Source organism: Orycteropus afer, unplaced genomic scaffold (assembly GCF_000298275.1).
Source record: "Orycteropus afer afer isolate SDZICR_OR568_19922 unplaced genomic scaffold, OryAfe1.0 scaffold00122, whole genome shotgun sequence".
NCBI classification, from domain to species: Eukaryota; Metazoa; Chordata; class Mammalia; order Tubulidentata; family Orycteropodidae; genus Orycteropus; species Orycteropus afer.
This window is the reverse complement of record NW_006921709.1, coordinates 5,372,469-5,388,662: the sequence shown is the minus strand read 5'-3', so window position 1 is coordinate 5,388,662 and position 16,194 is coordinate 5,372,469. Positions and strand designations below refer to the sequence as shown.

The following is a 16,194-nucleotide window of genomic DNA, read 5'->3' as shown; positions in this document are numbered from 1 at the left end:
ACTTCCGTAGTGATACTGCCTCGGAAACCCAAGGAGGGGTCGCTATGAGTCGGGGCCGACTCGACGGCACATAACAACAACAACAACAACTTCAACTCTCAAGGCTTCCCTATAGTCTGATGTTATGACTAAAAACCTTTATTTCCTACTGTTTTCAACATATAATTTCTGCTCTATTTGGATCATCACATTCTGCTTTCTGAACTGACTATTTAATCCTACCGCTTTACCTTTGTTCATGCCAAACCAAAGACCTCACTGTCGTCAAGTCTATTCGACTCATAGTGACCCCCTCCTTGGGTTTCTGAGGAGGTATCTCCATGGAAGTAGATTGTCCAACCTTCCTTCTGAGGAATGGCTGGTGGGTTTGAACCACCAGCCTTCCGGTTAGCTGTCAAATGCCTTAGGCACTACACCACGAGAGCTCCCTTGTTCATGCCAGTTGTTCTCAAATTTGGGGTCTCACAATTATGTCTCATAAGCAGTTGAGAACTGCTTTCCTAGAATCATCCAGTTGACACTCAAGGCTGTCACAACCAGCTGTTTATACACATCTCTCTGATGCATCATTCATATTGTGCTTATAATAGATCTGTTTATTATAATTACTTTCCAGTAGATGGCAGTAAAGTGGCTACAAAAAGACCTGACTTTTACTTTTTACACTAAGATTAGATGACTTTTTTTTTCTCCTTTTTTTTTTTATATAGTTTTAGATCCAGCAGAATAAAATGACCTCAAATTACTTTGTGTCTGTTGTTGTTATGTTGTTAGGTGCCACTGAGTTGTCTCCAACTAATAGTGACCCTATGTACAAAAGAATGAAACACTGCTCAGTCCTGTGCCAGCCCCATGATCCTTGCTACACACCTGAGCCCAATGTTGCAGCCACAGTGTCAATCCAACTCATTGAAGGCCTTCCCCTTTTTTGTTGACCCTCCACTTTACCAAGCATGTATCTTTCTCCAGGGAATGTCCCCTTGTGACAACATGACCAAAGTAAGTGAGACGAAGTCTGGCCATTCTCGCTCTGAAGGAGCATTCTGGCTGCACTTCTTCCAGGACAGATTTGTTAGTTCTTTTAGCAGTCCATGGTACTTTCAACATTCTTCGCCAATACCACAATTCAAAAGTATCAACTCTTCTTCAGTCTTCCTTATTCATTGTCCAGGTCTCACATCCATATGAGGCAATCAAAAATATCATAGCTTGAGTTAGGCACACCTGAGTCTTCAAGAAGGTATCTTTGCTGTTCAGCACTTGAAAGAGGTCTTTTGCAGCAGATTTGCCCAATGCAATACATCGTCTGATGTCTTAACTGCTGCTTCCATTGTGCTGATTGTAGAACCAAGTAATATGAAGTCTTATACAACTTCAATCTTTTCTCCATTTATCATGATGCTACTTACTGGTCCAGTTGTGAGAATTTTTTTCTTTATATTGAGGTGTAATCCATACTGAAGACTGTAGTCCTCAATCTTCATCAATAAGTGCTTCAAGTCATCCTCATTTTCAGCAACCAAAATTTGTGTCATCTGCATATTGCAGGTTGTTAATGATTCTTTCTCCAATTCTGATGCCATGTTCTTCTTCCTGTAGTCCAGCTTCTCAGATTATTTGCTCAGCATACAGATTGAAAAAGTATGGTGAAAGATGCAACCTTGACACACTCCCTTCTTGATTTTAAACTACGCAGTGTCCCTTTGTTCTGTTAAACAGACTCCTGGTCTATGTACAGCTTCCTCATGACTACCATTAAGTGTTTGGAATTCCCATTCTTCTCAATGTTAGCCATAATTTGTTATGATCCACATGATCAACTGCTTTGGCATAGTCAATAAAACATCTTTTTGGTATTCTTTGCTTTCAGCCAAGATCCATACGATATCAGCAATGATATCCTTTGTTCCACATTCTCTTCTGAATCCAGCTGGCATTTCTGGAAGTTCTCTGTCAATATACTACTGCAACTACTTTTGAATTATCTTCAGTAAGATTTTACTTGCATGAGATAGATATTAATGATATTGTTCGATAATTTCCCAATTCTGTAGGATCATCTTTCTTTGGAATGGGTACAAATATGGATCTCTTCCACTCAGCTGGCCAGGTAGCTGTCTTCCAAATCTCTTGGCATAGCTGAGTGAGTGCCTCCAGTTGCCACATCCATTTTGTTGAAATATCTCAATGGGTATTCCATCAATGCCTGGAGCCATGTTTTTCACCAGTTCCTTCAGTGCAGCTTCAACTTCTTTCTTCAACACCATTGGTTGTTGATCATATGCCACCTCCTGAAATGGATGACATCAACCAATTCTTTTTGGTACAGTGACTGTGTATTCCTTCCATCTTCTTTTGATGTTCAATGCATCACTCAATATACTGCCCATAAAACCTTTCAATACTGCAATATGAGGCTTAAATTTTTTCTTCAGTTCTTTCAGCTTGAGAAATGCCTAGTGTGTTCTTCCCTTTTGGTTTTCTAACTGCAGGTCATTGCACATTTCATTATAACTGACTTTGTCTTCTCAAGCTGTTCTTTGAAATCTTCTGTTCAGCTCTTTTATCTTGTCATTTCTTCCATTTCCTTTAGCTACTCTCCATTCAAGGGCAAGTTTCAGAGTCTCTTCTGACATCTATTTTGTTTCTTTCTTCCTTTCCTACCCTTCTGCTTTCTTCATGGATGATGTTCTTGATGTCATCCCATGATTCCTCTAGTTTTGTCATTGGTGTTCAATACATCATATCTATTCTTTAGATGGTTTCTAAATTCAGGAGGGATATAATCGAGGTCATAGTTTGCCTCTTGTGGACTTGTGTTAATTTTTTTTCAACTTCAACTTGAACTTGCATATGAGCAGCTGATGGTCTGTTTCACATGATTAGCTCCTGGCCTTGTTTTGGCTGAAGATACTGAGCTTTTCCATTGTCTCTTGCCACAGATGTAGCAATCTGATTCCTGTGTACTCCATCTGGTGAAGTCCATGTGTATAGTTGCTGTTTGTGTTGTTGAAAACAGGTATTTGCAATGAATAAGTCATTGGTCTTGCAAAATTCCATCATGTGATCTCCAGAGTCATTTGTTTCACCAAGGCCATATTTTCCAACTACCAGTGATTCTTCTGTTTCCAACTTTGCATTCCAATCACCAGTAATCAACACATCTTGATTGCATGTTCGGTCAATTTCAGACTGCAGAAGTTGGTAAAAATCTTCAATTTCCTCATCTTTGACTTGGATGGGTGGTGTGTAAATCTGAACAATAGTAGTATTAACCGGCCTTCCTTGTAGGCATATGAATATTATCCCATCACCAAGAGCACTGTACTTCAGATACATCTTGAAATATCTTTGTGTCTAATTTTATCAATATGCAATGTTATTGTTGTTGTTAGCTGCTATTGAGTCAGTTCCAACTCACAGCAACCCAATGTAAAACAGAATAAAATATTGCTTTCTCATATGCCATCCTCAAAATTGTTGCCATGTTTCAACCCATTTTTGCAGCCTCTGTGTCAATCTACCTCATTGAGGGACTTCCTCTTTTTTGCTGACCTTTTGCTTTACCAAGCATAATGTCCTTCTCTAGGAACTAGTCCCTCCTGATAACATGTCCAAAGCTCATGAGATAAAGTCTCACCATTCTAGCTTCTAAGGAGTATTCTGGCTTTACTTCCTCTAAGACAAATTTGTTTGTCCTTCTGTGAGTCCATGGTATACTCAATATTCTTCACTAGCACTGTAATTCAAAAGCATCAGTTCTTATTTGTTCTTTCATATTCATTGTCCAGGTTTCTCATTCTTATGAGGTGAATGGCTTGAGTCAGACAAATCTTAGTCCTCAAAGTGACACCTTTGCTCTTTAATACTTTAAAAAAGTCTTTTGCAGCATATTTGCCCAATGCAATCATACTTAGTTTGATTTTTTTTTTTTTTTTTTTGACTGCTACTTCCATGAGTGTTGATTGTGGATCCAAGCAACATGAACTCTTTGACAATTTCAATCTTTTCTCCATTTGTCATAATGTTGCTATGGTCCACTGGTGAGGAGTTGTATTTTATGTTGAGGTGTAATCCATACTGAATGCTGTAGTCTTTGATCTTCATCAGTAAATTCTTCAAGTCTTCTTTGCTTTTAGCAAGGTTGTGTCATTCACATATCACAGGTTGTTAATGAGTCTTCCAATCCTGATACTGTGTTCTTCTTCATATAGTCTAGTTTCTCAAGCTATTTGCTCAGCATACAGACTAATATAATGAAAGGATACAATCCTGACACTCCCTTTCCCTGATTTTAAGATACACAGTATGCCCCTGTTCTGTCAACCAATGGCCTCTTGGTCTATGTACAGATTCCTCATTAACACAATTAAGTGTTCTGGAATTCCCATTATCCACAATGTTATCCATAATTTGTTATGATCCACACAGTCAAATGCCTTTGCACAGTCATTAAAACACAGGTAAACATCTTTCCAGTATTCTCTGCTTTAAGCCAACATTCACCTGTCATCAGCATTGATATCCCTTATTCCACATCCTCTTTTGCATCTGGCTTAAATTTCTGGTAGTTCCCTGTCGAAGCATTGCTGCAATTGTTTTTTATCTCCAGCAAAATTGTACTTGTGTGTGATATTAATGATACTGTTCAATATTTTCCACATTCCATTGGATCACCTTTCTATGGATTGGGCAAAAATATAGATCTCTTCCAGTTGGTGGGCCAAATACTTGTATTCCAAATTTCTTGGCATAGATGAGTGATCACTTTCTGTGCTGCACTGGTTTCTTGAAATATTTCAATTGGTATTCCTGGAGTCTTGTTTTTCACCAATACCTGCAGTGTATCTTGGAATTCTTCCATCAATACTACTGTTTTTTGATCATATGCACCTCTTGGGTGTACACTGTACAATTCTTTTTGGTACAGTGACTGTATTTTTTCCATTTTCTTTTGATGCTTCCTGGGTTGTTCAATATTTTGCCATAGAATCATTCAAAATTGCAACTCAAGGTTTAAATCTTTTCTTCAGTTCTTTCAACTTGAAAAATGCCAAGGGTGTTCTTCCTTTGTGGTTTTCTAACTCCAGGTCTTTGCACATTTCATTATAATACTGTGTCTTCTAAAGACACCCTTTGAAATCTTCTGCTCAGCTCTTTTACTTCATTTCTTGTATTCACTTTAGCAACTCTATGCTCAAAAGCAAGTTTCAGAGTCTCTTCTGACATCCATTTTAGTTTTTTCTTTCAATTTTTAATGACTTTTTGTTTTATGTGTGATGTCCTTAATGTCATCCCACAACTCATCTATTCTTTGATCTTTAGTGCTTAATACATCAAAGTTGTTCTTGAGATGGTCTCTAAATTCAGGTGGGATATACTCAAGGTTGTACTTTGGCTCTCATGGGCTTGTTTTAATTTTCTTCAGCTTCAACTTGAAGTTGAATAGGAACAGTTGTCCACAGTCCACAGTCCACAGTCAGACTATGGCCTACTTCTGACTGATGATACTGAGCTTTTCCTTTGTCTCTCTCCACAGATGTAGACAATTTGATTCCTGTGTATTCCATCCAGCAAGGTCCACAAGTATAACACCATTTATGCTGCTGAAAAAGGTATTTGCAATGAATAAGTCATTGGTCTTGTAAACTTTTATCCTGTGATTTCAAGTATCATTTCTATCATAAAGCCATATTTTCCAACTACTGATCCTTCTTCCTTGTTTACAACTTACACATTCCAATCACCAGTGATTACCAATTCATCTTTATTTCATGTTTGATCAACTTCAGACTGGAGAAGTTGGTAAAAATCTTCAATTCCTTCATTGTTGGCATTAATGGTTGGTGCATGAATTTGAATAATAGTCACATTAACTGGCTTTTCTTGTAGGCATACGGATATTGTCCTATCACAGACAGCATTGTACTTCAGGATAGATCTTGAAATGTTCCTTTTTGATGATGAATACTACATGTTCCGCTTCAATGTCATTCCTGGCTTAGCAGGCCATACGATTGTCCAATTCAAAATGGCCAACACCAGTCCATTTCAGCTCACTAATATCTAAGATACTGTCCTTTTTATGTGTTCCGTTTCATTTTTGGCAACTTCCAATTTTCCTAGATTAATACTTTGTATGTTCCACATTCTAATTATTAATGGACGTTTGCAGCTGTTTCTTGTCATTTTGAGTCATATCACATCGGCAAACCAAGGGCCCAAAAGCTTTACTCCATCCATGTCATTAAAGTCAACTCTACTTTGAGGAGGCAGCTCTTCCTCAGTCATATTTCGAGTTCTTTGCAACCTTTGGGCTCATCTTCTGGTACTATATCAAACAATGTTCTGTTGCTATTCATAAGATTTTCATTGGCCAGTTTTTTTTCAAAAGTAGACCATCAGGTCCTTCTTCCTAGTTTGTCCTAGGCTGAAAACTCACTGAAACCTGTCCACCATGTGTGACACTGCTGGAATTTGAAATACCAGTGGCATAGCTTCCAGTGTCACAGCAACACAAAAACCATCACAGTACAACAGATGAGTAGCAGTCAATATGCAATATATTACAGTAATTCATATCATTAGCATTAACTTGAATAGTCAATAAAATGCCTTGTCACATTCTTTCCTTCCCAAAATTTCAATCACAGTGTGTGATTCTAACACTTGGTTATCAAATGATCTTGTCTTAGGACCCCATTAAACCCATTCCTCACTTACTTAGGTTCCAAAGACCAGATTGCACTGCAAAATTGGCTTTATGAAAGTGTTGGCTTTGTACCTCATCTTTGGTTCCTGTCCCTCACCAGCCATCGAGCACCAGTGGTGCATCTCAGGATAAGGATGGCACAGCAGGGGAGCAAAAGGGAGGACTTACTCCACTATGCTTTTCCTACTAGTGCAGAACTCATGAGGGTTGGCAGCAGTCGTAGTGGTGCTCAGATGTTGCCCGCCACTTGCCGCTTTCTGCCATGTGCCCTAGGTGGGGATCCTGCTCATTCTCTGGCCCCTGCCTCCACTGTCCACCCAGGGCAAAGATCCCACTAATCCTCTGTCCAACCCAGACCCACAGCCTCGTCCACCTTTCTTCCCTCTGCTCTCCTTGTTGCTGTTGGATCCCCACTCTCCCTTCCCCTGCCTGCCCGAGACCTTGTGTCATCCCAGTTACCCCGCACCCTTCATGGCCAGACCAAGATGTAGTGGAAGAATAGGGGAAGGTGCCCTATACCCAGTCAGCTGCCATCCCTTGTGTGGTCCGGTCATTACTAGGGCCTTCAGTATATTACTCGTGGTGGTCCACAGAGGGCATGCTAGATGAGCTGCAGACTCACACGGGGCCCACACTGTAAGACATGCCACCTGAGATTTTTTTCAAAGTTGTGATAAATGAGAAATGTCAGGTAATGAGATATGGATAAATGAGGAGTAGGTTTACACTTTTAAAAAGTATTGAAAGCCCCAAAGAGTTTTTGTGGATATGTGCTATATCTAACTCATATTTCTTATTATCAATATTAAAATTGATTAAACTGTGTCTTTTGCCATTTCTTTTTTCTTCCTTGATGATCTCATCCAGTCTTCTGAAGAGATTTTTTTTAAAAATTTGATTTTTGTTGTTGTTCCTGAGAATATACAGAGCAGAATATACACCAATTAAACAATTTCTACATCCACAATTCAGTGACGTTGATTACGTTCTTGTAGTTGTGTAACCATTTTCATCCTCCTTTTCTGAGTTATTCTTCCCCAATTAACATAAATCATTGCCTAAGTTTCCTATTTAATCATTCAAGTTGCTGTTGTCGAGTTATGCCATAAGATAGATCTTTTTTTATTTATTTATTTATTTATTTTTATTAGGATTTGGGTGAAGATTTACAGAGTAAATTCACTTTTCATACAGCAGTTCACATATACTTTGTCTCATGTCATTGATCAAAATTTACAATGCAGCAGCTCCCCTCCCACTTCCTCCCCATAGTTACCTCCTCCCAGTGTCCATCCCTTCATACTCTTCGAGAGGCCCATTTTCTGCCAACCCTGTATATGATCTTGGATACACTCTCCATTTAGACATACATAATTGTTTAGCTTGTTCACCCATCTATCCGTCCCTATACCCATATTTGCTTTCATTAACAACTCAGTATTGTATTTACAAAGGGGTTCATATTTGTTGTTTGTACTGCCCATGTAACTCTCTCTGTCTTTCTCATCCTCAATGCTGCCATATTGGTCACTCACATTTGGTACATTGCCCTTCTCTTCACCCAAATCAATATTTATCTCTATCTATCTAACAGCATTCCCTCCCCTTCCCTCCCACCCCTGGTAACCAACAAAGAAAATGTCCTCCAATATATAAACATTTCCATAAGATAGATCTTAAAAGAGCATAATGCCACAGGGAGATAGCGCAGGGGCCAGGAATGCATAGGACAGAAGGACACAGGGAAGAGGCATCTTAATCTCTGTATAGGTTCCTCATGAACACAATGAAGGGTTCTGGAATTCCCATTCTTTGCAATGTTATCCATAATTTGTTATGAGTCACACAACTGAATGCCTTTGTATAGTCAATAAAACACAGGTAAACTTCTTTCTGGTATTCTTTGCTTTCAGCCAAGATTCATCTGACACCAGCAGTGGTATCCCTTGTTCCACATCCTCTTCTGAATCCAGCTGGATTTCTGGAAGTTCCCTATCAGTATACTGCTGCAACCATTTTGAATTATCTTTAGAAAAGTGTTACTTGCATGTGATATTAAGGATATTGTTCAATAATTTCTGCATTCTGCTGGATCACTCTTCTTTGGAATGGGCACAAATATTAATCTCTTCCAGTCACTGACCAGGTAGTTATCTTCAAATTTCTTGGCATCAACAAGTAAACGTGCCCAGTCCTGCATCTCTTTGTTGAAACATCTCAATGTGTGTTCCATCAATTCCTGGAGCCTTGTTTTTCACAAATTCCTTTAGTGAAGCCTGGACTTCTTCCTTCGGTACCATTGGTTCTTGATCATATGCTGCTCCTGAAATGGCTGAACATTCTTTTTTGTACAGTGACTCTGTGTATTCCTTCCTCCTTCTTTCGATGCTTCCTGCATTATTCAATATATTGTCCATGGAATCCTTCACTATTGCAACTTGAAGCATGAATTTTTTCTTCAGTTGATTCAGTTTGAGAAATGCCAAATGTGTTCTTCCCTTTTGGTTTTCTAATTCCATTCCAATATAAAATATCTGTTGTTGTTGTTATGTGCCATTGAGTCAGACCCGACTCATAGCGACCCCTCCTTGGGTTTCCGAGGCAGTTTAACTACAGAAGTAGATTGCCCCATCTTCCTTCCAAGGAGTGGCTGGTGGGTTTGAACCTCCAGCCTTCTGGTTAGCCATCAAGTGCCTTAGCCACTATGCTACCAAATATCTAGAATGAATGAATAAGCAAAATGAATAAAGACAGAAAGTAGATATATGGTTACCAGGAGGAAGGGGATGGGGAAAATAGTAATTGCTTGATGAGCACAGAGTTCCTGTTTGAGGGTGATGAAAAGTTTTAGAAATAAATAGGATGATGGTTGAACACACAAATATACAACATAATAACAACAACAAACAATTACAGTAAGAAATCTAGGAAAATCTCAAATATTGGGACATTTTAAAACACCTTTCTAAATAATAATGAATAAAAAAAGAAATCACTAATGAATTTAGAAAATATTTTGCACTGAATACAACATAATGAAATTCCTGGAATTCAGCTAACTAACATCATGATGGAAGGAAAACTGTAACTTCAGATGCTTACATCAGAAAAGAAAAAAAAAAACAAAAACTCACTAACATTCGATTCCAACTCATAGCAACCCCCACTGGGTTTCTGAGGCTGTAAATCTTTACAGAAGCAGACTGCCCCATCTTTCTGCCACAGAAACATGATGGGTTTAAAGCACTGACCTTTTGGTTAGCAACTGAGGTAAATTACATAGTATGGCTTTTCTTGCCATAGTCTTTGTAATGCCCACCGGATTACTGGTGGGAGCACACAATTTAAACTTCTGATTGTTAAAGTCACCCACTTGGGGTATTTCTGTTGTAGCAGCACAAAGTAATCTTCAGGGAAAGTTCTCTCTCAGATGTGTAGAATTCTGATGTTGGGATTGGTTAATTTTGCCACTCTGGCAGGCTTAAAATGAGGCCTCCTAGACGCAGAAAAGATTCTCTCACTGGTTGCTGAGAGAGGTGCACTGCTGAGAGATGTGCTACCAAGAGAAAGATGTGCTGCTAAGAGAGACACCCGACTAAGAGATGGTGGCAGTGGAATCAAGAGGCACAAGACAGGGTAGCAGGCTTACCTGGCCCACAGAAGCAGAGGCCAGGCCGAGAGGCCAAGGGCCAGAGAGGTGTGTCTAAGGGCACAGCAGAGGGGAGACTGTCTTGACCAAAGAACTGTATCCTTAGCGCATTCCTGAATTTGAACTGTAGCCTGTTGCTTCCCTAATAAACCCCATAATCTGTGAGTTCTGTGTGACCACTGCAGTGAATTATTGAACCCAGCGACAGGTGGTGGGTGCTGTGGGAGGGACAGTTGGTGTCAAGGTTGGTAAGAGGGCTGGAGGGTGGCCACATGTCTGGCCTCATAAGAACAGGCCTTGAAGGGCTGCTGATGGTGATTCTGTCTTTTTCTTGTGTAGTTGTTGTTGTTATGTGCCGTCGAGTCGGCCCCGACTCATAGCGACCCCTCCTTGGGTTTCCGAGGCAGTATCACTACGGAAGTAGGATTGCCCAACCTTCCTTCCGAGGAGTGGCTGGTGGGTTTGAACCGCCAGCCGTCTGGTTAGCAGGCTGTGTCTTAGCCACTATGCTACCAGAGCTTGTGTAGTTAGAGGAGGTCAAAAGATGTCACCTCTGTGCCCCTTTAGCAGCAGCCAAATACCTAACCACTATATCACCAGAGCTCCTTATATTGGAAAAAATAAAAATCTAAAATAAGTGGCCTAAGGTTCTAATTTAAGAAGCCAGAAAATGAACAGCAAAGGGAATTCAGAGTAAGTAGGCAAAAACGAAACAATAAATGGAAATCAACACAATAGAAAAATAGACAAAAAAAAGTAAGAAAAAATTAATAAAATCAAAAGTTTCTTTGAAAAGACTGACAAACACCCAGTTAGACTGATGAAGAAAAAAGATAGAAAACACAAGTCACCAACATAAGAAATCAAAGTAGAGTCAACACTAGAGATCCTAAGCGAAAAAAACAAATCCACTGTCATCGAGTCCATTCCAACTCATAGTGACCCTACAAAATAAAGGAGAACTACCCCATGGAATTTCCAAGCCTGTAATCTTTACGGAACCAAACTGCCACATCTTCTCCCAGAGAGTGACTGGTGAATTCAAACTGCCAACCTTTCCATTAGCCACCGAGTGCTTTAACTACTGCACCACCAAGGCTCCTTTATGAATTACTTAGATAACTCAACTTAATTTTAATACATTTTAAAAGCAGTAAAATTATATACAGATACTGCTTTTTTTTTTTTTCTTTTTTAAGATAAGCATGTTAATTAAGGATTCAATTAGTGCTTCTTGGATCTGTGTAAGTTTGTAAGCTACTTTGTTTGAATGCCATCCTGGAACTGAACTGACTCCATTTAGCAAGTCAGGTAAGTCTAGATTTATGCCAAAATACGAAACACAGCATGTGAGGGCAAAGCCTCTAGAGTTTGGCAACATCCTATATGATACTGGAATGAAATAAATACTGGCATATATGTACACCTGTGTATTCTTTCTTTCCTTTTATTCCATTTTGGAATAGGACCAATTAGTCTAGAGGCCTGAATTTTCACTAGGTCTGATCTGTTTAATTTAGACTTTGGGTTAGGATTCACCCTCACTTTCAGGCAAAGATTAGGGAAACAGACTTTCCAGCATGAGGAAATGGTACCCACACATTTATTTCTTAATAAACACTTGATGATTTGAAGATGGCTGAGGGATTTTTACAGTTTGCCCCCATTGGTACTAAACTTTGCCCAAATTTGCCCTAAACATGTGCATATGTGTGTATTTCGGAAGAAGAGTTGTAAAAATCTTTTCAAATTTCACCTACTGAGGGACTATTCCTACCTTATTCGGTGAGGCAGCATTAACATAACAAAGCTAAACAAAAACATTACAAGAAAACTATAGACCATTCCCTCATGAACACAGATACAAGACTTCTAAACAAAAATTTAACAAATTAAATCCAACAATATGTTAAAAGGGTAATACATAATGACAAAACTAATTCATAGTGACAAAGCAGATCAATGGTCACTTGGGAACTAAGGGTTAAGAGAGGGAGGGAGAGATTATAAAGGGTGATTAGAAAATTGTTGGAGCGATGGGTATGTTCACTATCTTGATTATGGAAGACATAGTTTTGCAGGTGTATACATAAGTCAAAACTTATCACATTGTACACTTGAAGTATATGCAGTTTATTGTATGCCAATTATATATCTCATGCTAACCAAAAAGCCTGCAGTTCCAACCCACCAGCCACTCTGAGAGAAGAATGTGGCAGTCTGCTTCCATAAGGAATTACAGCATTGGAAACCCTATGGGGCAGTTCTATTCTGTTCTTACAGGGTCACAATGAGCCAGAATTGACTCAATGGCAACGGGTTTATTTTTTGGTCATGTAATTTTGCCTTTAGGTGTTTGGGAGAATGAAGAGAAACACTAGAGTAAAAACAGAGTAACACCATATTTTGTTCTTTTATGTGTATACATATATATTTGCAAGGAGCCCTAATGGTGCACTGGTTAAAGCTCTCAGCTGCTAACCGAAGGTTTGAATCCACCGGCTTCTCTGCTCAACAGAGATGTGGCAGTCTGCTTCACAGCCTTGGAAACTCTATGCGGCAGTTCTACTCTGTCCTATAGGCTCACTATGAATCGGAATCGACTCCACGACAGTTCGTGTGTGTTTTTAATATATATTTACAAGACCCCAAATTTATCACTTTTGGGGACACAGATACATTCTAGTGGAAGGGCCTGATGTCTAGGATAGGCCTAAAACTCTTGCTCGGCAAGATCCACCTGCTGAAAGGCCAGTGAGAGAGACGGCAAACGCTGAGGAAGAGGAGGAATTGCTCTCAAAGACAGGATGGTGCAGAACTTACGTAGATGCTCAACAAAATCAGTAACCGAATAACAGAAGGTCTGGGGAAGCCCTGAGGAAGAAACTAGATGAAACTCCATAAATGGCAGGATGCCCTTTGAATCCGTCACACTCGCGCACAAGGGCTACAATATGAAAACACACAAGCGAATGGAGACAGAATGAGGGAATAAAGCAACCTCTTTCCAGAGGGCAACGGATACTTCAGCGAGCTGAGGGTCAAGAAGCGATGGACGACGGCCGTGGGAAAGAACAGTCGGCGCTGGGACCCTGAGGGCGACAATGAGCGCGGGGACGAAGTAGGGCGGGACAGCGAGGCCTCCGCTCCTCCTCGGTTGGGGCCGGCCCGAGACCGCGACCGGCCACTACCGCGTCGTTCTTATCAAGACTCGGCAGGGTAGCCATGCCGGGCCGCCTGCTGCAGGGCCTGTGGCAGCGATGGCGCCGTTACAAGTACCGCTTCGTACCCTGGATCGCGCTGAACCTCAGCCATAACCCGAGGTGAGGGGGCTGGGCGGCCCGGCCAGGGGCTCCTTTCAGCCTCTCAACACCTCGGCGGCCGCGGGCTAGGAGGTGGGCGGATCCTGAGGCGGGTGGAGCCTAAGATGGCCGAGCGGGCGGAGGCAGTCGGAGCTTGTGGCGGCCGTCGGACTAGAGGCGGTCCAGAATCTGGAGGCGGGTAAAAGGGACTGGGAGAGGCCAGAGGTGGGCAGATTGCGAGGCGGTTTAGGGATCTGAGGCCGTGGAGGGCGGGTCGGAGGCGGGTGAGACCTCAGGTGGGCGGAGCCTGAGGGGTGTAGAGCCCAGGAAGGGTGGGGGTCGGAGAAGGGCGGAGCCAGATGTGGGCGGGGCTATAAGTGGATGGGACCAGAATCTGGTGGACTCCTGGATGGTTAGGGCGAGAGAGGGGTGGGGCCCGAGGGGGGCGGGGCCCTAGGTGGGCAGGCAGGGGACTGGTGGAGTTTGGGGCGAATCTGGGTCCTGAAGGAGGGGGGGGGGGCCTCAAGTGGGCGGGGCCTGGAGGTTCGTTTCCCGGTGACCCCCACGCTTTGGGGCCTTCGAGGCCGAGGTAGCGGGCAGACTCTCTGGAAGTCTGATGCCACCCTGTTTTTTGGCAGAACTCGGGCAGAACTCAAAAACTTCTAAAAGACAAGAAAACTCGTCCCGCGTCAGGGTGTGTAGCCTTCTCCATGAGAAGACATAGTTAGGACCTTGCACTTCCTCAGAAAAGTTAAACCGAGGTTTATTTTCATAGCTCCGTAAACGTAGTTTATGTGTTCAGAGCAATCCAGCTGGACTGGGAGAATGATGGTTTGGAGTAATTAACGCATACAACCAGCATAAAGCAACTAAAAACACATCATAGTGTTGGGTTTTTATAATACTGGATCAGCGCCAGGAAGGGAAATGGTAAAGCTGCCCTGTGTGAAGAAAGCAATTTAGCTGAGTGGGTTGGCCCTGGGCCCAGCGTTACTGCGGGCTTTGTAAGTGGCATACTAATAGTTTGAAAGAAGTCAACGCCAACTTACTAAATACGCGGACAAGTCTCCGCTGAAGGCGGGTTGAGAACCAAAGAACTTTCCTAAAGTTTTATACTGCGGACTTAAGAATTAGAACCGTCATTACTATGGCTGGGAATTATTTTCCTTGTTTAGAAGTAATAATACAATTATGAAAATTAAATGATGCAGTCATTAAAGAAGCAAGTTCTGTTGGGTGAGAATCTGAAAAAATAATATTGACAAATTTTTCCGAAACAACACACCTATAAAAAGCCATCACAGTGTGATGACTCTCATTTTGTGGTAACATTCAAGTGGCTGTGCGTGTAGTGGGGAAGAGCATTTTCCAGCTTTGGGACTTGGGGCAAGTTCCCTAACATCTCCAAGCCTCCGTTTCCTTGTTTGCAAGAATTAGCTGATACATGTAAAGATCCAACAGCATTGGTCAAAAAGTGGGCCTTTAATAAGTGGCTGCTGTTAGCTTGTGTTGGTGGTGTTGGGAGTTAGGTCACTAGAGCAATCCCAAATAGTTTTTTTCCAAACTTCTTTTGCTTCAGTTACATGAAGCTAATCTTACAGTTTTTAAGGCCAGAAACCTAGAACGCATCAAGAAAATCTGACTTTTCTTAGTTGAAGGGTAGTGAATAGAAACTTTTCCCATTTTCAGGACCCTCCGATATGTTCCAGAGGAATCCAAAGACAAAGTTATATCAGATGAAGAGGTCCTAGGAACATTACTGAAAGTTTTCCAGGCTCTGTTCTTAAATGATTTCAATAAACAATCAGATATCTTGACTGTGCTTCCAGAACCTGTTAAATCGAAATATCAAGACTTACTGGCAGTTCAGCATCAGAGAGTAAACCTGCTTGAAAACAGACATCAACAGAAAAGTATCTTTAAACCAGAAGAAGTTCTTTATAAGACATTGGGTTTCAGTGTTGCTCGAGCAACTAGCTCATTGATTTCTGCTGGAAAAGGTGTCTTCGTTACTAAAGGATTTGTACCAAAAGGCGCGGTTGTATCTATGTATCCTGGTAATGGCACAATTATAGTACTTTACCAAGAATTTTTTGTATGCAGATAAATATAAACTTAACAAAATGCCTAGCCCTGTCATCCTCAGACTAAGAATTTGAATGGAAACTAAAATTTCTATAGGCTTTATTTTATGCTAATTTGGAAGTGTAGTGGTTGTAAATAGTTTCATTCTTAAAAGTATTCTGGAGTATTTGTTATGATAAACACATTTTTCTTTTTTTTTTAATTGTGATTTGGGTGAAAATTTACAGAACAAATTCACTTTCCGTACAGCAGTTCACATACACTTTGTCTCATGGCATTGACCACAATTTACCACAATGCAACAGCTCCCCTCCCACTTCCTCCTGATACTTACCTCTTCTCTGTGTCCATCCCTCCATGCCCTCCTGCCCCCTGAGCTGTCTCCTTGTGCATAAGCAACCCTTCTTTCTCCCATCATTGTTCTCTCCAAGGAGTGTATCTACCTC

General features: G+C 41.0%; 1 protein-coding gene across 1 annotated transcript in view; it reads left to right on the top strand.

Moving 5' to 3' along the window:
* Nucleotides 1-13,586: 13,586 nt before the first annotated feature.
* The window catches only part of SETD9 (SET domain containing 9), an 8,780-nt gene continuing 6,172 nt past the window's right edge, over nt 13,587-16,194 (top strand). The window contains exons 1-2 of the mRNA XM_007944165.2: nt 13,587-13,684; nt 15,353-15,720. Of these exons, the coding sequence (XP_007942356.1) occupies nt 13,587-13,684; nt 15,353-15,720 (466 nt within the window). The remainder of the gene's footprint in view (nt 13,685-15,352; nt 15,721-16,194) is intronic.